This window comes from Equus caballus, chromosome 2 (genome assembly GCF_041296265.1).
Source record: "Equus caballus isolate H_3958 breed thoroughbred chromosome 2, TB-T2T, whole genome shotgun sequence".
Lineage (NCBI taxonomy): Eukaryota > Metazoa > Chordata > Mammalia > Perissodactyla > Equidae > Equus > Equus caballus.
Genome location: NC_091685.1, coordinates 41,143,911 through 41,168,780, shown reverse-complemented (window position 1 = coordinate 41,168,780; position 24,870 = coordinate 41,143,911). Strand labels below are relative to the sequence as shown.

Genomic DNA, 24,870 nt, shown 5'->3' with positions numbered 1-24,870 from the left:
GTAGGAGGTGTTGTGATCGGGCTCGATAAGAATAGGCCTGGCAGTTTTCTGAGGGATAATACTCATCCCTTAGCGTGTTTCAGTTCCGACCGCGCTGTGACGCGCGGTTTCAACGTGTGAGATGTTTCCCAGACGGACAATGACTCCACACTCGGTGGCCTTCCACATTCATCTCAGCTCCTCCGCAGGCGTCGGGACCCCCGCGGTCCCGCCCCGCCCCGCCCCGCCCCACTTAGCCAAGCTTTGTCCCTTTACAAGGCTGGTCATCGGGTTGGTTAGGCACTGCTGCTGCCGGCCGACGCCCTGCGGGGGTCACTCGGGAGGGGCCTCTGGGCGCCCTCTTCGCCCGCCCCGCACCCTCGCCGGCTTCACGGCCACCAGGGGGCGCTCCGGCGTCTCCGCAGCTTCTCGCCGCAGCCCCTCTCCGCCTCCCCCTGCGATTGGCCGGCCACCCCGAACTCTGCGGTCCGATTGGCCGCTGCCCGTGTCAGTCGCGGGCGCCGGGGCGGGCCGAGGTGACGCGCGGCTGCCGGGCTCGGGGCGGTGTCCGGCGCCGGCGGCTGCGGGAGGAGCTTCGCGAGGACCGACGCGGGGCGGTCAGACGGCGACGGTCCTGGGAGGCGCCAGCGCGAGTCCGATCTGCTCCCCGCCCGCCGCAGCTGCCATCGCCGGCCCGTCGGCGCGCCCCGGCCTCCCGCGCTCGCGCCCTCCGCCCGCCGCGGCCCTCGATGCGGGGCCGGGCCGCTGCGTGATGGGACTGCGGAGCGGCGTCCTGCGGCTCGCGGCGGCCGCTGCTCACGCGGAGGAGCGTCGGTGCCGGGCCCCCCACACCCCCGCGCGCCGCGGCGCCTGCTGACCCGACCCGCCGGCCGGTGGTCCGCAGCGCGGCTGAGGTAAGGTGGGCGGCGGGCGGCGCGGCGCCGCCGGGCTGGGGAGGGGGCCGCCGCGGGGGAGGGGCGGCCGGGCCGGGGTCCGGGCGGGGTCCGGCGGAGGAAGCGCCGGGCCGGGCGGGGGCCGCGGGCACGGAGGGCGCTGCCCGACTGTGGCCCCGGGCGGGGCAGGGGCGCGGCGCGCCCCGGGCTTGGGTCCAGCGGCCTGCTGGGTCCCCCGCGGTGCCCCGCACCAGCTCCGGTTCCCCTGAGCGGCCAGGCTCCGGCCGTGCCCGGCGGTCAGCAGACCCGCCGCTGTTGGGCCGTTCCCGGGGCGCTCTGCGCACGTTGCAGCGTGTGGCCGCGGCGGTGCTCGGGTTCGCAGCCACCCTTTCTTGCTCCCCCGTCCCCTCTGCCCGTTGTGGCTGGCATCGGGGCTTCGGCTGGGAATGTGGTTGTGCCCTTCTGCCGGAGGACGGTGGGAAAGGGCATCGCGTGGCGGGGGTGGGGGGAGCCGATGGCGCAGGGACTGGAGAGGGGAGCGCGACGGAAAGGGAGGGGGCTTGGTGGCTGCCGGCCAGCTGGGGGAAGGCTGCTGTGGTCGAGGCGTGCGGCAGCCCGGGATTACTCTGGCAGCCATATTGGGAGGATGATCTGACAAATCCTTTAGGAGCCAAGTCCGGTTTCTGGAAGGCACCGAGTGACAGCCCTGGCAGCTCTCAGGGTGACTAGCCGCGCCAGAAGCCAAGCTGTGGGGGTTGGGAGGCTGCTCGAGCAAGCCAGTCATTGTTCAGGCAACACAAAACATTCCCGGCCCTGCAGCCAGAGCTGAACTCCCAGATGACTTTCTTCTCGTTGGTAAATTGCTAAATGAGCTTCCGAGGTAGAGTGACTTCAAGATCCCCTTCTCGTTGGGGTGAAATGCTGTGTTTCGGTATTTCTGTTCGGTGGCCCGTGCTGTGGACACGGGATGCCTGGTGATGCCTCACACGTACAGAGGCAGATGGAGGACCGCTGAAGCCAGGTTGCCCAGTACGGAGGCCTCGAGTTAGTGTATTGCACTGGATGGATAGGTTTTCAAAGTAGCGCAGCGTGCAGAGATGCAGTAAAGTCGGAGTCTTAGGATAGCGGCAGGGGCTGGCGGCAGTAATTCTGAGGACGCGGGTTGTCATCTTTGTGGAATCTCGAGGTAGCTGAAATTAGATTGTCAGCGGATCCCTCGCTCACGTCTCCCTCACTGTCCTCGGCAGCTGTTGTGCCGACGCTGAACATGTTGCCTTGTGTCACAGATGTATCTGAGCCCAAGGAAAGTAAGGTGACTGGATTGGGCTAGCTCTTGAGAAGTGATATCATGGTGGATATTTTATTTAAACGCTGGCATTTTGTCAGCTGAGCTTAGTCATAATAAAATCTTAGCTCGGGTTGCCCTCTGAGAAGTGAGTGATGCCTTCTAGTTGACTTGATGTGGTTGCTGAATTAGGAGGCAGGTGGACTTGGTAATGTCTGCTTTAAGGATGGAATATGTAGATTGCGCACATGTTGGCATCGTAAAGCAGATCTGGAAATGGTTAATAACTGCATTCAGCTTGAGCCTGTAAATCTGTCTCTTGCTACATCCTGGATGTGGACAGGACCTGGAGAGTGGCTTGCCCACCCTCTTTGTGCTCTTTGCTTTCATTCAAACTCCATTTCTTGATAAATTCCTGTAACTTCTTAAGTTGAAGTGCTTAAAAATTTTCAGATAAGGTTTTCTAAGAAAAATCGTAGCACTTTTAAAATTTTTATAATTAAGCTTTCCTTTTAAAACTTGTTTAATGAAAACTGGCTTCAACAGAAGCTGGTGTTTTTTGTGTTACATTAATGTGAGAGAAATACAGAATGTCTGCTTTAAAATTCCATGCCCCAGTTAAGAAATATTTCTAGGTTTAAAATTTTTACTGTTACTCTATTAGTAAAAAGATCTGAAGAGTTGTGGTTGAATATAGTTTCAGCATTTGGTAAAATCAGACCTGATTGTGAATCTGATTTGGAGGCAAGATTTTATGAATCTGTGCAGCTCTGCTCTGATGAATGTTTTTCCAAAATGTGTCCAATTAGGTACAGCTTCTAAGGCTTAGAACAGACTGTTTTTCCTTTTCAAGACCGGATATGAATGCAGTTTTCCTTTTTTCTTTCTTTCCTCTTTCCCATTTGGAATTTGTGCAGGGAATAAACTCCTGAGAAATGTGCCAACAGACTCTCCAAGGTGAAGCTTTCTAGCCCGGTCCCCTGCTCTGGTCTTGTCCTGGGTACAGAGTAAAGGGCAGCAGTGGGCTCCCTGCCTTCTTGTTTGTAAACCCCTTCCCAGGCTGCTAATCACAGCAGGTCTTTTCCATGCATGAGCATCTCTCTTTGGTCTTGTAAACTAATATGGTATAATTTCACAGGGCTCTGAACTGAAAGGTATATAGCTTGTCTGCTTTGTATAGATCTCTTTGAAAGATGGCCTTGTTGGAACAGATATTGGTGAATTTCTGGAGTCCATATAAGAGTGTGTATAAGTATACATAGTTTTGGGGCTGGCCTGGTGGCGCAGTGGTTAAGTTCATATGCTCAGCTTCCGCGGCCTGGGGTTTGCAGGTCAGATCCTGGGCATGAACCTAGCACTGCTTGTCAAGCCATGCTGTGGCGGCATCCCACATAAAATAGAGGAAGATGGGCATAGATGTTAGCTCAGGGCCAAACTTCCTCACAAAAAGAAAAAAACAAAAGCATATAGTCTGGAATGTAGAGAAAGACAAGTAACCAAATAAGTAAAATAAAGATTCAATTAAAAAAAATACATATATACACACACATAGTTCTAGAACTGTTTTTCCATGCCACTCATCCCTGTAGAAGACAAATGAAACACATGTGACTGTGATAGGTGATAGGGAAAACCTGCAAAAGGTGCCTTGGACTTTTCTCTGAGTTGGACTTTTTGCTTAATGGCCCAGTGATTCATGTGTGCTCACTTTTACGACATTCATTACCAGTTAATTGAGAGCGCATATAGAGATGTAGTTCTTTACTCTCAAGGAGCTTATGCTTTGCCATTTATGTATAGATATGCTAAGATAAGGTTAACTTCGGCTCTTTTCTGGTTGTTGGTTTTTTTGTTTTTTTGGTAAGGAAGATTGGCCCTGAGCGAACATCATTGCCAATCTTTCTCTATTCTGTATGTGGGACACTGCCACAGCATGGCTCAATGGATGGTCCATATGTCCATACCCGGGATGTGAACCTGTGAACCCTGGGCTGCTGAAGCAGCGCATGCAAACTTAACCACTATGCCACCAGTCCAGCCCCTCCTTCCTGTTTTAATACAATTTAGTGTACCACCATAGTGGTTTCCGTGATTTTTAGTCAGTCTTTTTCCCCTTTGTATTGCCATATAATACTTACTATCTAATAATTCAATTGGTACTTTTATGATTGTTTTGTGGTTATTTGTAGATATTTTTAATCACAAGATTATAAATGTCTGATGGATTTTAAAATATTTTTTGTTTAATATCATATTCTTTACACCAAAGCTTATCATTTAACTATACCATCTTTTAGCGTTGTTCTGTTTGATGATTTTGATACTTGGCTTAGTTCTCCTTTCCATCCAGATTTCTGACATCATCCTGGTGGATGTCAATGACTGTAAACAAGAACAACGATGATAAAATAGTGTGCTTATATTGAGCTCTGTGTCAGGCTCTTTTCTAAGCAGTTTACATTTATTCACTAATTTAATCCTTATGAGAACCTTATAACAGCAATCCTTATAAAACAGATACTATTATCTCCATTTTATAGATGAAGAAACTGAGACAGAGGCTGAGTGACTTCCCCGAGGTCACTAGAAGTAGTAAAGTAATCACTCTGCTGAACTTCCTTTGTAACAGCCCTTACCCCTAAAATTCTTTGACTTCAGCTCAAGTAAATGTTGGCTTTATTCTGTTTTGGTAACTCAGTATTGTGGCCACAGCTAACATGTCATCACCTTCAGATCTATCTTCAAATCTCAAATTCACCTTCAGATCTTTTTTTTTTAAGGACTTTATTTATTTATTTATTTATTTATTTATTTAATTTTTTTTGAGGAAGACTAGCCCTGAGCTAACATCTGCTGCCAATCCTTCACTTTTTTTTTTTTTTTTGGTGAGGAAGATTGGCCCTGAGCTAACGTCTGTGCCCGTCTTCCTCTATTTTATGTGGGCATGCCTACCACATCATGGCTTGACAAGCCGTGTGTAGGTCCGCACCTGGGATCTGAACTGGTGAACCTTGGGCTGCTGAAGTGGAATGTGCGAACTTAACCACTGTGCCACGGGGCCGACCCCAACCCTCAGCTATTTTCTTACTAGCATTTGCAGTTTTTTTTTTTTTTTTTTTGAGGAAGTTTAGCCCTGAGCTAACTGCTGCCAATCCTCCTCTTTTTGCTGAGAAAGACGGGCCCTGAGCTAACATCCATGCCCATCTTCCTCTACTTTATATATGGGATGCCCACCACAGTGTGGCTTTTGCCAAGCTGTGCCATGACTGCTCCTGGGATCCAAACTGGCGAACCCTGGGCCGCTGAGAAGCGCAATGTGCGAACTTAACTGCTTTGCCACTGGACCAGCCCTGCGTTTGCAGTTTTTAATTCTTTCTTTTTTGGCAAAACCCACTATGCAGATGCCAGCCTTCCATCATTCCTGCCATCCATACCCTCTATTTTTACTTTCTGTCCTGGATAAACCTCGCATAGTGCTGGGGATTAGTGCCACAATTAACGTGTGGTCTTAGGTCTCCCCTGAGTCTGTCTTTGGTGTCTGTTGAAACGATTCTGCTCAGTTTCCTCCCCCGTTCTCCACCGTGGCTTTTCTAAAATCATGACCACTTTACTCAAGCCTCCCTCTGCCCCAGCTTGGCATTAAACCTTACCTACTGCCTCACAGGAAAAAAAGGCATGAGCTCCCTCAGCTTCCTCTTCCTCTGCTTACAGACTTCTCTGCCTTGCTTCTTACCCTCTTTCCTCCAGTCTTAGAGTAAAGGTTGCTCTCCTTGACTTCAGCTAATCCCTTGGCCTGTGTTCTGGAGATCACTGCCTTCTTTACGGACTTACTGTATTGGTTATTCCCCTTTTCCCCTTTCACTGACTGTTTCCCCACAGTTCCCTGAATACACCAGGCACTGTCCCACCTGAGGGCCTTTGCTCTGACTTACTCTTCTGCTTGGAACACTTCCCCTGAAATCTGCCTGGCTAACTCCTTCACCGCCTTCAAGTCTTTGCTTAACCCTCCCCACCTCAGCAGGCCTGCCCTGACCTCCTGCACCTGCCCAGCCCTCCTCCCCACCGCACTCCGGAGCCCCCTGACTTTGCTGTACTTTCCCTTCCTCATAAAGGTTGTTAACACCTAACATTCTGTATAACTTACTTATTATTTTAATGCCCTCATTCCCCCTACCAAAATGTAAGCTCCTCCGTGGCGGAGTTGTTTATCTTTTTTGTTCCCTGATTTATCCCAGACTCCTGGAACTGCCTGTCGCATCACAGGCACCTAATAAACAGCTGCTGAATAAAGTATAGAAACATGCAAGTCTTTTCTATTAGAAACAAGGGATGGGGGGAGAGGAAAATCCCTCCATTCCTGTTCCCTCCGAGCTGTCTCTCTTGCCCCTCACAGCTAGGTTCTGCCGCGAGGATACTTGGTTGCATTTCCACGTCCTTGCTTCCTAATTACTCCCCACCCCGCCAAACTGGCTTCGGTGACCCTCACTTCACTGACTCCTCTTGCTTTGGTTTCCAGCCCTTTATTGCTGAAGCCTCGGGGCTGGTTTCACACCTTTGCAGTATTGAAAGTATTGCTCACTTCACTCCTGCCTTCATTGAACATTTGTCTGCTTCTGTTTTGGTGGGGCTGGCTTCAGTCTCTTAGGCCTCCTGCTTTTCTGGCCACTCAGACAGCCATCAAATTCATTCAACACAGATTTTTGTATAACTTTTAGAAGCTTACTTTGTTTTTAGGAACTAAAATTTTGACTACATATTCACAATGTTGAAATAAATAGCAGAATAGGCTATTACAGGGAAGTTTTATTTATTTATAATTTGTACCACTTACTGCTTCTAAAGCCACCCCTGGTGTTCTAGTGGTTAGGATTCAGCGCTCTCACTGCTGTGGCCTGTGTTTGTTTCTTGATCAGGGAACTATACCACTCATCTGTCAGTTGTCATACTGTGATAACTGTGTGTTGCCGTGATGCTGAAAGCTATGCCACTGGTGTTTCAAATACCAGCAGGGTCATCCATGGTGGACAGGTTTCTGCAGAGCTTCTAGACTAAGACTCAGAAGAAGGATCTGGCCACCCACTTCCAAAAAATTGGTCATGAAAACTCTATGAAGAGCAGCAAAGTGTTATCTGATGGAGCGCCAAAATGTGAAAGGATGGCACAAAAAGGCTGGGCAGGGTTCCACTCTGCTGTACACAGGGTTGCTAGGAGTTGGAATTGACTTGATGGCACTAACAACAAAAACCGCTTCTAAAAAGGATTTGAACAGTTTACTACAAATACCATATATACACTGAGACTGTTAAAATATAGATAAGAGGGGCCGGCCTGGTGGCGTAGTGGTGAAGTTCACGTGCTCTGCTTGGTGGCCCAGAGTTTGCAGATTTGGATCCTGGGTGCAGACCTGCACACCACTCATCAAGCCATGCTGTGGCAGCATCCCACCTACAAAGTAGAGGAAGATTGGCACAGATGTTAGCTCAGGGCCAATCTTCCTCACTGAAAACAATTTGTATATATATGTGTGTGTGTGTGTGTGTGTATATATATATATATATATGGGTAAGAAACAAAAATTTTTGTAAAAGGAGAAAAAATAAATATACAAATTGCAGCAATTTATATAATGTGGTTATTGTAATTTAGTTTTGAAACTTTTGGAAGTCAAGGTAAAAAGGGAAAGATAAATTATACAATTTTCTTTCTAGTACAAGAAAGCCTACTGGTTCGTCAACAGAGACTTTTTTTCTCTCTGGTAATAAATTCTAAAGAAATTCTAAGAGAAAAGTGTTACCAACATCGTGGTACAAGGACATACGTACTAAATCTTTTCAACGAAAGGATGAACTGTTCTTCAAAGATGTTTTTAAAAAAAGTAATCGACTTGCTTTCCAAACTGAGAATAAAACCTTAAAATGTAACTAAAGTCTTTTCTATGAAGAATATGACTAATGTGGTTCAGGTGTTTGACTTTATATGAAGATAAAGCTGAGTATCCCAGGAGAAAACTCATTATTTAACCCTGGTGAGAGCCTGGAATACTTGTGCTCTGTGTTGTCATCTAAATTAAAACATACCTTTTAAACTTTGGGTACCGGTTTATCATGTGGCAAAGTTGACACATTGTTGACACATGGAAAAGGGTGACCTGCATTCTTGCCCAGATACTGAGCTACCGCCCAGGCAAGTAGCTGCAAAGGTTGCAGAAAGAAAGAAGCTTGAGTTAACCTCTGAAACGTAATGTTTCTACACCATAGCTGAACTGAGTTCATTTTGGCCTGGACGATTCCAGGAGTAGGTGTGGTCATCCACTTTGACAATGCAAGAACTTCAGTGGAATGTTGGGATTTGAGTGGCAGAGTTCCCAGTGGGTCTGCCAAAATAAAATTATAGGATGTAGCTTCAGATGTTAGAATGAATTGACTTACTAGATAGAGTTTAGTATTAACCATCCAAACTTTTAAAGAAAAGAAAAAATGAAAAAAATCTTTTTCAATTAGAATAGTTCGTTTTAAGCCCTAGGCCATAGGAGCTGTTGTTTCTTGATGTACCTCTTGGTTTGTGGGAGTAAAATCTGTTGCCAGTGAAAAGGAGGATTCTTGACTTCTTAATTGCAGTGACAGGAGGACACGTGTCTAATAAATCTAAAAATTGTATCAGGTTATTTTAAATAGTAGTTAAAAGAAAACAGTTGGGGAGCCTGACTGAGCTAGTTTATAGTTTAGCCCTATTTGAGACTGAAAATCTGATCTGTCAGGAGACTCCTCCTGAGCAGTCTGATTTTTGGTATTGGGTTAGAATTCAGAAGGAAGATTTTCTAACGTGATCCATTTTGAGATTTCACTGCTTGGCTCATGGCTGATTTTTATCCATAGAATCAAAGAGCAAGAATAGACAGGTAATTCATACACACACAAAAATAAAATTCTTACTCTTTTTTGGGCCATTTTATCAGTATAACCATGGTCACTGACAAATATTGGGTCCTGAAACCTGTTTAGTGCTCACGGAACGTATTGGACTGAGAGATGCAAAATTTATAATAACAAGGGAATTTTCATAGCATCTCAAAATGGGCTCACTAGTTACAAATATTTACTTTTGGGTACCCACTCATTCTTTAAGTTATAATTCATTCTTTAGAATGTAATTCAGTGGAAAAGATGATCTTTTAAATAGCATGCTTGTTGATATTGTAAATTTGCTGCTGTGTTGCAAATTGTGTGAATATTGAATTTAAAAGACTGAATTTTTTGGTTAAATTCTATTTTCAATTGTGACAGACATGTACTGAATAAAGTATTGATATGTGAGAGTTAAGTGAACTAATTGCAACATAAGACAGACTGAACTAAGGAGAAAAATGAGGAATCAACACATTTTGGTATGACTTTTGGCTCAGAAAGAGGGACATTAAGGAATGGATGACTTAATGCTTCCTGTCTTATGGTGACATTTGACCTTGTCCTCAAAAGATATGTACTTGCAAATAGGTTGAGAAGGGAGATTGAGCTTCCAGGGGTCGTGTGTTCGGTGAGGACGCTTGGTGGAGAAGAAGGCTTAAGGTTGGCAGTAGAACAGAGATGAGGGACAGAGGTCGGACCGTGGAGGCCCTTGAATTTTAGGTTATGTTCTGAGGGATGGAAGCCAGTTGAAAGTTTTTAAGGAGAGGGAGTGACATGAACTGACCTCTGTTTTAGGAATATAATCCTGGCTGTTTTCTGTAGAAAAGAGATAATACAAAAACAAACCAACCAAAAAACTAGTCTTATTTTGTTCTTGTTGATTCACTTTGCTGAAAGGTCAGTTTGAAAATTAGCCGTCTTCTTAGGCTCCTAATAATGCAGGGTACTTCTGAGGGCAAGTGAGAATTGCATAAGATCCAAGTTAAGCATTTGGGCAAAAATTTAGAAAAATTCAAATGAATGAGACCTGAATGTTTTATTGTCCCTTTATTGTTAGTGAATGAGTCTGGAATTTTTGCTCCATTCCGCTTTCCTAATGCTTCTAATTCTATGTCATAAGGGAGGAAAACTGGTCAGAGGAACAGTCTAAAACTGAGGCTGTGTAAGTGATTTAGAGTATGTATGGTTGCCTTTCCTACCTACCTTTCTTCCTTTGCGTTTTCAAAACTTGGAAAATGTATTTTTATAAAAGCTGATTATAAGAAGTATTGTTTTCCTTTAACGTCTTAAAAATATTCTGTAATTATTGTTTCTCACTGGAGTTTAAATTTGATTTCAGATTTATATAATTGGTAATATTTTTAAACAATCAGGAAGTTTTGAACCTGTAATTCTTTGATGGGCGTCTGTTATAAGAGAGATATTGTTTATAGTAGTAGGAAAGTAACAGAGTAACACTTTCTGTAGTCCACTTAGTTTCCTATTACTGTGTAAAATTTTAACTCATTTGTGAAGAGGATTGCAATTTTACCACAGGACAGTTAAGTCAGAAAATATATATATTTAGATTCAGGTTGTTTTGGGAAAGTAATTTTAAAATGTATATATCACCTCCAGAAAAGAATGACTGTTAGCTTTTTTAATTAGGAAGGAATTTGAAATTAATTTTATCCTTTTTTCTTTTGATCAAATGACCTGTCTCTATTTTGGAACAGCTTATGTTTTTATTAATGCTATTCAAACATCAGTTTGTTGACATACAGTAGCTAGGAATTCAACCAAAATATTTCATCTACTGTATCCAAGATCCTCTGATGGAGGGAATTAGAAACATGACTAAGATTGTGTTCTTGTCCTCAAGGAACTTAAAATCTACAGCAGAGATAAAAAAAAGCAAATAACTTATTCTGCCCAAGGTAAGGTCAGGGAATTGAAAAGTATTAAACGGAGAAGCATTTCCATTTGGTTTGGGAGATGAGGAGACTCTATGAAGGCATTATTATTTTTTCCTCCTTTATTTATTTATTTATTTTTGCTTGAGGAAGATTGTCCCTGAGCTAACATCTGTGCCAGTCGTCCTCTATTTTGTATGTGGGACACCTCCACAGCATGGCTTGGTGAGCAGTGTGTAGGTCCATACCCAGGATCTGAACCTGCAAATCCTGGGCCTCCAAAGCGGTGTATGTGAACTTAATCACTATGCCATTGGGCCGGCCCCTCCTTTTTAAAATTTAACTTAATTTAATGGTTTTTATCGAGGTAACATTGGTTTATAACATTATATAAATTTCAGGTGTACATCATTATATTTCGATTTCTGTGTAGATTACATCATGTTCACCACCCAAAGACTAATTACCATCCATTACCATACATATGTGCCAATCACCCCTTTCGCCCTCCTCTTCCCCTCTTCCCACCAATCTAGTCTCTGTCTCTATATGTCTGTTTGTTTTTGTTTTTATCTTCTATTTATGAGTCAGATAATACAGTATTTGAATTTCTCCCTCTGACTTACTTCACTTACCATAATGCCCTCAAGGTCCATCCATGTTCTGGCAAATGGCAAGATTTCATCATTTTCTATTGCTGAGTAGTATTCCATCGTGTGTATATATCATAGCTTCTTTATCCATTTGTCCCTTGATGAGCACGTAGGCTGCTTCAAAGTCTTGGCTATTGTGAATAGTGACACAGTGAACATAGGGGTGCATATATCTTTATGCATTTTTATTTTCATGTTCTTTGGATAAATACCCAGCAGTGGAGTAACTGGATTGCATGTTAGTTCTATTCTTAATTTTTTGAGGAATCTCCTTACTGTTTTCTATAGTGTTTGCACCAGTTTGCACTGCTACCAGCAGTGTATGAGAGTTCCTTTTTCTCCACGTCCTTTCCAACACTTGTTTCTTGTTTTGTTAATTATAGCCATTCTGTCTAGGGTGAGGTGATATCTCATTGCAGGTTTTTTTTTGCAGAGGAAAATTTTTTTTTGCCCTGACCTAACATCAGTTGCCAATTTCCTTCTCTTTTTGCTTGAGTGACATTTGTGCCAGTCTTCCTTCATTTTATATGTGGGTCGCCACCACAGCATGGCTGACAAGTGGTGTAGATCCGTCCCTGGGATCTGAACCTGCGAACCTGGGCCACCAAAGCAGAGCCCACTGAACTTAAACCACTACGGCATGGAACTGACCCCTCATTGTAGTTTTTATTTGCGTTTCCTAATAATTAGTGATGCAGAACATCTTTTCATGTGCCTGTTGGCCATCTGTATATTTTCTTTGGAAAAATGTCTGTTCAGATCTTCTGCCCATTTTTTAATTGGGTTGTTTGTTTTGTTGTTGTTGAAATGTATGAGTTCTTTATGTATATAAAGGGCTTCGGGGTGTAGCTCAGGGGTAGAGCACTTGACTGAAGTCTTTAGAGATGGGTAGCCTATGAAAAGTTCTGGAAGAATAAGTTGAATTTTGAGAACAGGAGAGGAGGAAGGGCACAGTGGGTAGAGGGAACATTGGAGAAAAGACACAGGGCCAGAAATGCTTTCGGGAAGCCCTGTGGTGGGTGGTTAAGGAATGTAGATGGAAGGCATGTTTTGTGGGCTTGTAAAAATAGGTGGTTTATGTTGCAGAACACATTGAAGGCCAGTGTGGGGAGTTCAGACATTATTTGGTAGACAGCAGAGAAACTTTGAGGATTTTTAAGTTGACAGTGGTGTGAACGGACCCGTGCTTCAGGAAGATGAATCTGGCAGTATTGTGTAGTATGGTTGGAGGAGGAGGAAGAAAGAGAAAGTGATTAAGAAGGTTAACAGCATTGAGTGAGAAGTATTGAAGGCCTAAAAGGGATGTTGGTGATAGAAATGGGAAGAGAGATTTTATAGGTAGAAGCAGCCGTGTGATTTGGCAGTTGATTAGATGGATAGAGGAAGCAAGCTTTTTGGCTTTTGTGGGAACAGGGGAATGGTGAGAACATTAAAAGAAATAGAAAAGAGGCAGAAGAGCTGGTGTTGTTTGGGAGAGGTGGGGAGAGATTTGGCTTTGGTTGTGTTAGGTTGAATGAAATGCTCACAGGATAACTAGGTAGAGGAGTCAGTCTATTGAAAAGTGTGTGTGGGGGGGACGTTAGATACTAGACATGATAATGTTTTGGTTCCTAGTTACAAATGCATACTACTTAATATCTAAAACCCAGCAAGAAGGTTTCAGCCTTTCTTGTCTGTTTTTAGGTCAGTCAGCAGCATTCAACTCTTTATGGGGCCTGAATAGAACACAAAAGAAGAGAGTTTTGTTTTTTTAAATTTAAATAGCTATAATGCTTAATAATTGTCTAAATTTTGGCAAGCTTGTTTGTTGTATCTTCCCCTAACAAATTCCTTAATATCATCTGATGCCCAGTCCATGTTCAGACTTACCTGATTATCTAAAAAATGTCTTTTTACAGATTTTCTTGATTAAAAAATCATTGCTTTTAGTTGGTAACTAACACAAGTCTCTTTTATTACCCCCTCCCCAATTTATGCTATTTATTTGAAGAAACTGGGTCACTTGACGTGTAGATTTTTTCATATTCTGGGTTTGGCTGATTGCATCTTTTAGGTGTCATTTAAATTGTTTCTTTGCTCCCTCTATGTCCTGTAAACTGACGGTTAGCTTTGAGGTTTGATTCTATTCCGTTTTTTTAAGGTGGTAGGATAAGAATACTTACTAGGTGGTACTGTGTGTTTCCCGTTGGAGCGCATCAGGAGGCACAGACCACCTACATGTCCCATTTTTAGTAAGTTAAGATTGGTCATATTTGGGCCAGATGTTGTCAGCCTAATCCATACAATATAATGTTCTCACATCAACCAACCTGTTGTCTAAGGCTTTTTTAGTAGCTAGTGATGATTGTTGCAGAGAACCTTTATATCAGTTGGATTGGAAAATGGTGACGTGCTAATTCTGTCGTTTCTTCTACATTTGTTAGCTGGAATTTTTCTGTAAAGAAGACCTTGTCCTACTTGACTATTTGGCTATCCTGGAATATAGTTTACACAGGATATAGAAACTGGATGTATGGTCAATTCTTTTGTTTTATTTGCCAGTTTTCAGAATAATGAGGTTTTTAAAAGTATCATTATGAACTCATGACTTTATGTATTTGACATTTTTCAGTCCATTTGCAGTCTGTCTGTGTGTATTTTTATGCTCTAATTATCTCATCTTTGGCCAGTGGGAATCCCTTTAAGCTGGCACATGTGTCCTTTTGCCATGACCCCATTCATCTTTGATAGGTTTCTTGCTTGTAGTCACACTAAAATGTCCCAGGATCGTCTTGAAATTTCTTGCCCAGACTTGGAATTTTTTCAGGGAGCTCAACTTCAAAGAGATTTTTGAGAGGAAAAGATTTTCACTTTGGGAAGCTATTAAAGAATAATACAAGAGAGGATGCAGTCATGTAAAATGATAGCGATATTCTCATAATGAGTTGGGGGCTTATAAGTACTGTAGGAAATACCAGTGATTCTTGGGATGTTTGAGTAGTCATTTTGAAAGAGGTAAGACTGGAACTGGGCCATCAAATAGAAGAGAAAATAAAAATTCGTATACCCATTGTAGGGGCGAAATTGTTAGGAGATGTGAAAGAACATGTGTGTGGGCTAGTGAAGGAGCTTGACTAGAACACAGAACTTGACTTTGGTCTTGATCTTGTGAACACTGGAGAATAAGAGAAGATTCTTGAGTCTGGAAGTGAAGTTGAAAGTAAAGCTTTAGAAAAGTTAATATTGTAGCAGGGTTAAGCAGTTGCATAAAGCAGGGTTCTCAGCTGGAGATTTGCAGCATAATCTTTTGAAAATGGAGAAAAGAAACCCATACCTGGGGTCTGTCTTAAAACCATTAAATACCAGGCTTGGGGAGTCTAGGCTCATTTGCTTTTCAAAAGACCCCTGTGTGATTCTCTTTTGTGCAACCATATTTAAGGCCTATTGGATTAAAACTAAAAGCTCAAAGATCAGTTCCACTATTCCAAGTATGCTAGGCATGAGGTAGTAAGGACAAGGATAGGGTAATGGCAATGGGAATAAGAAGAAGGAAGGGATAGAAAAATGCAAATTTATGTTTCAAAAGTTTTCCTATGGTATTTCATTAATAGTGTTAAAACTAATAAAAGGATTCAAAGAGAAAAACAAAGATGACACCAAGATTTAAGGTATAGGACCACATAGAAGGGAAGATTGGTGGAGGTTGCTGGTTTCGGGTAGAAGATAATGGGACATGTTGAATGTTGAGATGTTGGCTGTATATCAAAGTGAACTCTGGGAGGTTGAAATATCTTCTGTTTCTTGCTTTTTCTGAATGCTTCATTCGCTCTCTTTTGGCAGAGTACTCAACTAGTGACTATATGTAATGCTATATTGATTGGGAGCGTTAATAACTAAGCTTAGATTTGATAAATGTGTTCACAATAAATGTTTGATATATTTAAAAAAGAACAATCTGTTTAATATAAAATGAAATGGAAAACAGACTGGAAAAAACACTGCAGCAAATATAAAAAGATTAGTATGAATAAATACTGTAATCATTTGAAACAAAAACAAAAATAGTCCATAAACCAGGCACAGAACTTGAACAGATAATTGTCACAACTGGGAAATATAATTCATTAATTCATCCCTTCAACAAACATGTACTGAGCTCTTTCTTCAGGTACTGTTCTAAGTGCTAGCAGACAAGATTTCTGAGCATCCTCTTGTTGGTGTGAGAGACCAAAATTTCAAACAGTGATAGTGCTGTTAAGAAACTAAAACAGGGTAATGAGGTAGAGAGTGGCTTTTTGGTTTTTATTTGGTTTGTTTTATTTATTTATTTTTGCCTTTTCCTATGGAAAGCATTAGTAGTTATGTAGCTGGAGATCAGCATTCCTCATCTCTACTTAATTGTGTGGAAAAAGATTGGTCAGATTTAAGTTCTGCTGGGGTACCCTGGTAATTGGATTCTAAGTATTCTTCTTTCTTAGTTTTTTCTTTTGTTTCGTTCTTCTTGAAGATGTTTATGTAATGCATAGAGTACAGATTGAGATTTGTTGTTTCTTGTGGAAATTACTTATGTGGGTTCTTTTCACAGAATAGTGTTTGTTTTGTTCTGTTGGGAAGGAATCTATTCCTCTGAAAAATGTTCACATTTTTTCCTGTGCCTTCATTCAGTAGTGAAATGTAGTGATTTGATTCTGCCATGAGTTAGGGGCACATCAGAGGATAGAAGCTGAGTCTCTTGGAACCTTCTCTGCTTGTTGTACAGGATGGTTTTGAGGGTCATATGAGATACACGTGAAAGGAGTTATCAATATTAAAGGAATCCCTGGATGCTTAGAAGTTAAAGGAGCTAGCTAGAGCTTGTCTTTGTCCTTTGCTGTTGAATTATATATCACGTAACTGAATGTTTCAAGCTGTAATTAAAGTATAGAAAGTTTAGTGCCTTTCTTCAAAGAAAGATAATGTCACAGTAGTAAGTCGTTTTGCAGATAGGAAGTTGCTTGTGTAAGAACTCTAACAAATAAACTTTTTGTGTTTTTCATGTATTACTGAAGATCGATTGGGAAAAACAGCAAGAAAGACACGTTAATTTGCAGAGATATTTTTATGATTAAGTTTAGGGACTTTTTAGGGATGATAAAGAGATAATGGAATAGGAAAACAAATTTCAGTCTTTAACTTCTGTTTGATAATTTACTGTTGAGAATATAAGATTTATAGGGAAGAAAAGGGATGAGGTTTTTAGAAATGGAAACAGAAATAGTACTAAGATAGAAGATAATAGCTCTTAGCTCAAGTTAGCCCGTGCATTCTTTAATTCTGACTACCTTGTATGGAATTTTTTCTTTTTAAAGGAAACTTGAACGTAACTTAAAAAGAAGTTTTGATTCTTTATTTCTGGACTACGTATATATAGCAAGACCATCAGAATGTCGGGAGCCTCAGTGAAGGTGGCTGTTCGCGTGCGGCCCTTCAATTCTCGAGAGACCAGCAAAGAGTCCAGGTGCATCATTCAGATGCAGGGCAACTCAACCAGTGAGTACATGTTGTTTTGTATCAGTTATACTCAGCTTCCATCCTTCCTTTTCCTTCTGCTGTGATCAGAATAAATGAACATCTGGACAGAATGATCCATTGAATGTTTTCCCCCTGTGATATTTGCTGTAGCATGTTTAAATATGGACTGTTTTTTGTTCTTTACAATTGAGAAATCCCTGGAGAACTGAACTAATTTATGTAGTGTTAAGTTGAAATCTTAATGATAAATACTAAAGGTGTAAGCAGTGATTTTTAGTAAATGATGACATGAAATATGCCTTTTGAGGCTCCAGGATGATTTTTCTTTCTTGATTTTAAATAGCACTCGAGGTTGCCAAGATGGTCTTAAAACTTACTCTGCTCCCTGACAGTGATTCTTTGAGGTGAACAACAGATGTAGCTATAATAGATAGTAAACTTACTCTGCTCCCTGACAGTGATTCTTTGAGGTGAACAACAGATGTAGCTATAATAGATAGTAAACTTATAAATTATTACTAAAATTAGCAGTCCTAATGGTTTCCTAGCTTGTTTCTCTATATAATTACTTAGGTGAAAAATGACTTAAGCTGGTTTCTTTTGTATTTGCATGAATAATTACTTGAAATTGATCTGTAGGCAAATTAGTACTTAAAATAGTGGTAAGTTCTACCATTTTGAAACCTGTAACTTTGTGATAAAACGGAATCATCGTTCTTTCAGACACAAGTTAATGCCGAATTGTTGGGGAAACCATTCTGATCTCATCTATTTATGGGCCATTTGCCAGTGTTCTGTGTAGAGGATTCTACCAGTGGGAAATAAAATTATATATTTCTATATGTAAGATGCACAATGTGATGTTTTGATATATGTATACATTGTGAAATAATTACTACAATCACACTAATTAACAGATTCATCACCTCTCATGGTTACCGTTTTTGTTTTGTGGTAAGAACACTTGAGATCTACTCTCTGAGCAAATTTTAAGTATACGTTATTATTAACTATAGTCACCATGCTGCACGTCAGGTCTCCAGAACTTACTCGTCTGATAACTGAAAGTTTGTACCCTTTGATCAATATCTTCCCTCCTCCCCCACCCCCCAGCCTCTGGTAACCACCATTCTTTTCTCTGTTAATATGAGCTCGACTGTTTTTTCAGATTCCTCATGTACAACTTTGAGCTTTCTATTGCTCATACACTTCTTTGAACTTGGTAAAGAGAACTTGGAACAATCTATTGTTAAAAAGAAAGATTCGAAAGTAGGAGTCTAAACTGTTGTACCATTGTTTGTATTTTACATTTCTTTGTCAGTTGTGCCAGTGAATCTGAGTTATATCCTGTAAATAATTGTAAAAGAAAAAGGGATAGCAAACTGAAGAAGAAAATGCGATTCCTAGTTGAACACCTTTTCAGAATAGGGCCATAAATTTTGGAGTTGGTGAAGATATTAGTTCTGGTCACCCATTATTGCTTATCTCCCACAAAAATCTCTCCAGAATTATTGAAAATACTGATATGTGTTTTGATGAAATACTAAAAATGAATGTCTGTTTTTTATTAAAAGTAGTAATTTGTTTAGAATAGGCCTAGGTATATTGTACTAGTTCTATAAAAACCAAGCTGTGGACCACCTTAAGCACAGTGCTGAGCTACCACTGGTTTTTCCGTCATATTTTGTCCAAAACCTTTCTAGAGAACAGGCTAAGTGGCTCTGCTCTGCCTTGCCCTTTCTTTCTTTCCCTTCCATTCTTTTTTCTTCTTCTTCTCCCCAAAGCCCCCCAGTACATAGTTGTATATTCTTTTTTTTTTTTTTGAGGAAGATTAGCCCTGAGCTAACATCTGCTGCCAATCCTCCTCTTTTGTTTTTGCCGAGGAAGACTGCCCCTAAGCTAACATCTGTGCCCATCTTCCTCTACTTTATATGTGGGGTGCCTACCACAGCATGGCTTGCCAAGTGGTGCCGTGTCCGCACCTGGGATCCAAACCGGTGAACCCCAGGCTGCTGAAGTGGAACATGCGAACTTAACTTCTGTGCCACCGGCCCGGCCCCTATAGTTGGGTATTCTAGTTGTAGGTCCTTCTGGTTGTGCTGTGTGAGACACCGCCTCAGCATGACTTGATGAGTGGGGCCATGTCTGCGCCCAGGATCCGAACTGGTGAAGCCCTGGGCCTCTGAAGTGGAGCCCATAAACTTAACCACTTGGCCATAGGGCCAGCCCCTCCCTTCCTTTTTTGAGAGTCTGCTATAATGTGACTCTGTGGGGATCACAGAGTTGTATGTACCATAGAAGTTTTTAAAGTTTATTGTGGGAGAGACAAGACGTACTAAAATAATGTCTATACAAAGTAAAAGTGATCAAAGTGCTAATTGCCATAAAAAGGGTTTTAAAAAAGTGCAGATGTGAGTTTGGTAAAAGGCACATGTAAGATTCATAGATGATAGGGCATTTCAGCTGGACCTTGAGGAATAAGTAAGGTATAAACTAAACATCCAGTATCTTTGGGGGAGATTTCAGAATTGTAGTTTAATAGAACTTATTAGTGTTGTAAGTGGGTATTGATACTCTCCACCCTCATGTGGCTATAACACATTGCCTCTCTGCACATAGATATTCAGCAAGAGAAATTTGTGGCTTTTAAATTAATATTAGGCTATTGAAACAAAAATCCTCATTAGATGAATCAGCCTTAGAAAAATTAGGGTTAGTTTATAGCTAAATATTTTGTCATGGCTCAGAGGGTTTGGGGTAGTTTTGGTTCTTTTGAAAGGTGTTTGTTCTTGGAAAGCTGATTATCTAATTGTATGAGAGACATTTTCCTCTAGAATTTTTGGCGTTCTTGTAATGTTTTCTATTTTATATGGCAATTTCTTAGTAATTTGACTAATATGTAATTCAAGTAATTTTTTAATGAGTGTTTTTAAGTGAACTGCTTGCTGCTATGTTTAGAAAGTATTAATGGCTTGTTAAAAAAAAAAAACCATTCGGCTTAAGTCTGGGAGAGAGCGTGCATTCTGAACCTAGAGTGGTGGCAGAAAATGAAGTGAGTTTGCTGTAGCCACATGTGTTAGCTGCATTAAAAGACTGCTCTCCTGGCAAGCCGGCCTGGACTGCTGCTCACGGGGATTATAGCTGATTGCTCATGGAATGCAGTGGAATGTTCCTGCCACAAGTTCTCTTATGAAAAAGTCTGAGAGGGTGAAGAGTACTTTAGGGAATGTGCCACATCTGAAAACTGAGTAGTAGCCTTTTTATTTAAGCGCTTTCTGATCTTGGAGGGACTGTGTTCCATGGCACAGATAAATGTTACTGCTTTGACATTTTGGAGACCTGAGTGCGTACAAATGGCTTTGTTTAGTAATGTGCCATTATCTTCCAAGTTTCTCCCACTTTGGAAGCCTTTTTTGTTGTCTAATTTTAAAAAGGAAAGTGGGGCAAAATTAATACTCTAACTGCTCACATTTGTGGTTAGGTTACATATGTAAACCTGGAGACTTCGAAACTGCCTAAATTCCCCTCTGAAAAACAGGAGGTGGATAAAGCTGATTCTGAAACACTCCTTCAGGTGATGAAATTGTGATTGTTTGCTTCTTTAACCACAGGAATCTGTCTCCAGCCCTTTGCTAAGTCTCCTTTGTGTATTTATCAGTCTTTCTTTGTCCAGGGTATCTTTTTTTCCAGTACCCAAGTCTTAGTGGGATAGAAGGAACCTTCTTTTGTTTTTGTTTTCTTCCTGTTGTTTACATTTTACATTTTTTTTTAAAGATTTTACTTTTTCCTTTTTCTCCACAAAGCCCCCCGGTACATAGTTGTATATATTTTTAGTTGTGGGTCCTTCTGGTTGTGGCATGTGGGATGCTGTCTCAGCATGGCTTGATGAGTGGTACCATGTTTGCGCCCAGGATCTGAACCAGCGAAACCCTGGGCCACCGAAGCGGAGCGCGCGAACCTAACCACTCGGCCACAGGGCTGGCCCCTACATTGTACATTTTTAAAGGCTTTTTCATTTACGCATGTGCATTTCTAAACCAAATGCTGCACGTCACAACTGGTACACAGAGTGACTTCATGTCCGTTAATGAAAATTTGGCATGGAGAAAGGGCAGGGATGAAATGGAGGTTTGGAAAGGAAGACTTGAAAGGAATTCTTTTAAATCTTTATGCTTTTTCCAGCATAAATTGATAAAATCACATGAAAATAAATATGAATGCATTTAGACTATGAACATTCTGGAAAATAAAGAAGAGGCAAAGAAAAGTCGCGTCTGTTCTTACCTCCTTACGACAGCCTACTGCTGCGTTTTGATGCATTGTTGTTGTTGTTCCCATTAGGTTAAATGGGTAGAATCTTTATGTGATTTTGTGTTCTAGTCTTTTGTTAGTCTTTAGTTTTTTTCTCCTATTAGTATTACCTAATTCTTACTTGCATTTTAGTCTGAGTTTCTTTTCTTGCGGCCTATGGATAGACTTCTGAGTGCCTATCAAGTTGGGAACCCCTTGAAATTATATGCAAAATGTGTTTTATGCATTTTCTTAGAAAGGGGGTAATCACTTTCGATACATTTTTCGTGAGATCTGTGTCCCCAGAAAGGGTTAAGAAGCACTAGCCTAGAATTAGAATAAGGTCTCCTTAAGTCTTTTCCAGGATGAGGTAGGACATAATTAGTGAGATCAGACTAAATCGAAAACTCCATAATAGCATCTACTACATTTACTTAATTGGAGTTGATTGAAACCAATTTTGTCCTTTAGAATGACTTTTGGAATGAGTCGGTAAAGGGAAGGTCCAGATCTTGCACTGTCACTGTCCTCCTCTCCCTGTAAGGAGATTGGTGGAAGCTGATGGCAGAGTCCCTCAGCAGTGTCAGGATTGGGGAAGCCTGTGATCTCTAAATCCACCCTTTAGCACAGGCCTGTCTGCTGGCCATTGACTTTGCTGTGGACCTTTTTATACCCTGACCATTCTTCTGCTGCCTCTTGGTTGTTAAAAGCAGCTTTTACCTTCATTTTCCGCAGACCCAAAACATACTTTGTCTTTTTTTCTATATCTGACACAATTTTGTTTAGCAACTTATTAAGTTGACATTCTGGGATGTCTCCCTGTATTTCTTATGTTTTTCTTCTACTGGGATAAAGTTTACAGTCATAAAGAAGGGCATTGGACTACACCTTCTTCTAGTTGAGATACATTAATTTATTGAGCACATTTTTTAAAGTATTCTTTAAGAACATGATTTTAATGGCTGTATAGTATTCTTTTGATTTATGAACCATAATTTATTTAGCAAATCTCCCATTACCAGACACTTGGGCCTTAAAACTACTTTTTAGGATTGCTGTAAAGAAGACTAAGCAAGCCCCACACAAGTGGGGAAGGAATTGTTTTGTACCTGTCTACCTGGTGTCCCTGCCTGCCTGTCTAATAAATATTTCAAACTCAACATATCCAAAACTGAATTCCTGATATATCCTCTTCCAATCTGGCTCCCCTGCATTCTCCCTCAGCTCTTTTTGTTGTTGTTGTTGGGGAAGATTCACCCTGAGCTAACATCTGATGCCAGTCCTTCTCTCTTTGCTTGAGGAAGATTTGCCCTGAACTAACATCTGTGCCAGTCTTCCTCTATTTTGTATATGGGTTGCTGCCACAGCATGGCTGCTGACAAGTGATGTAGGTCCATGCCTGGGAGCTGAACCTGGGCTGCTGAAGTAGAGTGTGCTGAACTTAACCACAAGGCGGGGGGGCCAGCCCCCTCCCTCAACTCAATTAATGGCAGCTCTATCTTGGAGTTGCTCAGGGCAAAAATCGTATAAGCATACTTGACTTCTCTCTTAAACTCTATCCATCAGAAAGTCCTGTGGGCTCTGCCTCAGAATATATCCAGAATCTGACCACTTTTCACTCCCTCTCCTGCCACCACCTGCAGTAACCTCCTAACAAGTCTCCTTGTTCCAACCCTTGTCCTCCAGCAGTCTCTTCTCAACAGCAGCTAGAGTGATCCTTTTAGAGTAGAAGTTGGACTGTTTTTTTCCTCAAAACTTGAGAGATGGTTCCCATTTCACTCAGAATAAAAGCTAAAGTCTGTGTAGTGACCTCCCCTCTCACTTTGTCAAACATTTGTAGCTTCCTGGGTCTTTCACTTAATAGTGTATTGGGTACGTTTTTCCCGTGTCTTAAGTATTCTTCAACAACATGATTTTAGTGGCTATATGGTATTCTGTCGAGTTTGTGAATTATACATTAGTTAGCTCATCCTATTTTATCATAAGACACGTGAGCCTTAGGTTCTTCATTTAGAGATGTTGCTAATGCCTACCAAGCCTGCTATCCCAGGGTTGTTGTGAGGATCCAGTGGGATTGGGTGTACAGCATAGAATGGTATTTGAAAAATTATTTGTTAGATTGTTTTTTGTGGTTAGTTTTGGTCCCTAAATTGTTATTTCAATGGGAATATAAATTTAAAGGCAGAAACAATTGAACCTATCACAAAGTTGGAAGAGGCCTTTGGTACAGTGTATTTGGAACTGCTTTTTATTACAGTGTATAATTTAAATTTCTTCAGTTACCTAAATAAGTTGTTTTCATATCTAGATTCCAAAACAGCAAAGAGAGGTGATTGGATAAAATCTTGCAGGAAACCTAGTCAGTCCTCTTTTTTTTTTTTGAGGAAGATTAGCCCTGAGCTAACTACTGCCAATCTTCCTCTTTTTGCTGAGGAAGACTGGCCCTGAACTAACATCCATGCCCATCTTCCTCTACTTTATACGTGGGACGCCTACCACAGCATGGCTTTTGCCAAGCGGTGCCATGTCCGCACCCGGGATGTGAACCGGCGAACCCCAGGCCGCTGAGAAGCGGAATGTGCGAACTTAACCACTGCGTCACCAGGCGGGCCGCTAGTCAGTCCTTTTTCTTTGCTGCTTTGCATTTTATTGTTCTAGTCTTTTGAGGCTGCCTTAATTAAATCCAAACTGTACTTCATGCAACCTTTATATGTGCATTTGTTGTTTTTTTCAAAGGGGAAGGTAACTTTACCCAGGTTTTCTTTTTTTAAATGCCTTCTTTGCAATTCTCAGGAGATGTTTTGGAGTCATTTTTTCAAGTCCATGCCAATAACACGATGCTGATTGCTTTTGGTAGTTGCCCAGTGAAGTGTGAAGCGCTGTAATGGGAGCTAGCAAAGTCTGCAGTGCAGTGGAGTTAGTGAGACTGTGAAAGGGACCACTACTTCCGGTCGTACAGTCGGCAAAGTAGGTATTCAGAGATTTTTAATAGTATATGAACAATTGTGCTTAGTTTAAGAAAAACATTTCTAGTGGGCTAAGAACTCTTCTTAGTTGCATTGTTTAGGGATGAATGGTCTGTACATATAGGTGGTAGGAATAAGAAATGTGAATTGAGGTTTTGAGAGCATCTATAGGAAATTAGGATTTTGCTGTTCAGCCACTGTGGGCTAGGAGGCCACAGGGCTCTCAGAGAGTTTAGTCTTGTCTTAGAGATAAATCATCAAAGAAGTGTGGTGACTGTTATGAAAGCATTGACGAGAGACAGCTAAATAATAGAGGGAGGGGTTTGGCGGCAAAAGGTAGGGAATGTCTGGAAAGCCTTTTTGTTTTGGCAGAACATACAGAAGACTGTATGGCCAGAATTAGCAGAAGCTGTGTAAATGAGGAAATGATTTGACTGTATTTACTATTTCCCTGTGACAGTGTTCTGGTCTGATACTGAAGGGCTCCTTTTGTGAATGTTAATAAACCTGAGGAGGC

At 41.6% G+C, this 24,870-nt stretch overlaps 1 protein-coding gene across 31 annotated transcripts in view; it reads left to right on the top strand.

The window, feature by feature from the left end:
• The first annotated feature begins 499 nt into the window (after positions 1-499).
• The window catches only part of KIF1B (kinesin family member 1B), a 134,658-nt gene continuing 110,287 nt past the window's right edge, over positions 500-24,870 (top strand). For 11 of the 31 annotated variants that reach the window (XM_023635826.2, XM_023635823.2, XM_070260947.1 and 8 more), the window contains exons 1-2: positions 529-893; positions 16,935-17,115. In XM_023635826.2, the coding sequence (XP_023491594.1) occupies positions 17,010-17,115 (106 nt within the window). In that variant the 5' untranslated portion in view covers positions 529-893; positions 16,935-17,009. Of the gene's footprint in view, positions 894-1,100; positions 1,348-10,164; positions 10,225-16,934; positions 17,116-24,870 lie in introns of those variants that run through there. The other 20 variants (XM_070260955.1, XM_070260952.1, XM_070260942.1 and 17 more) reach the window with 7 other exon arrangements.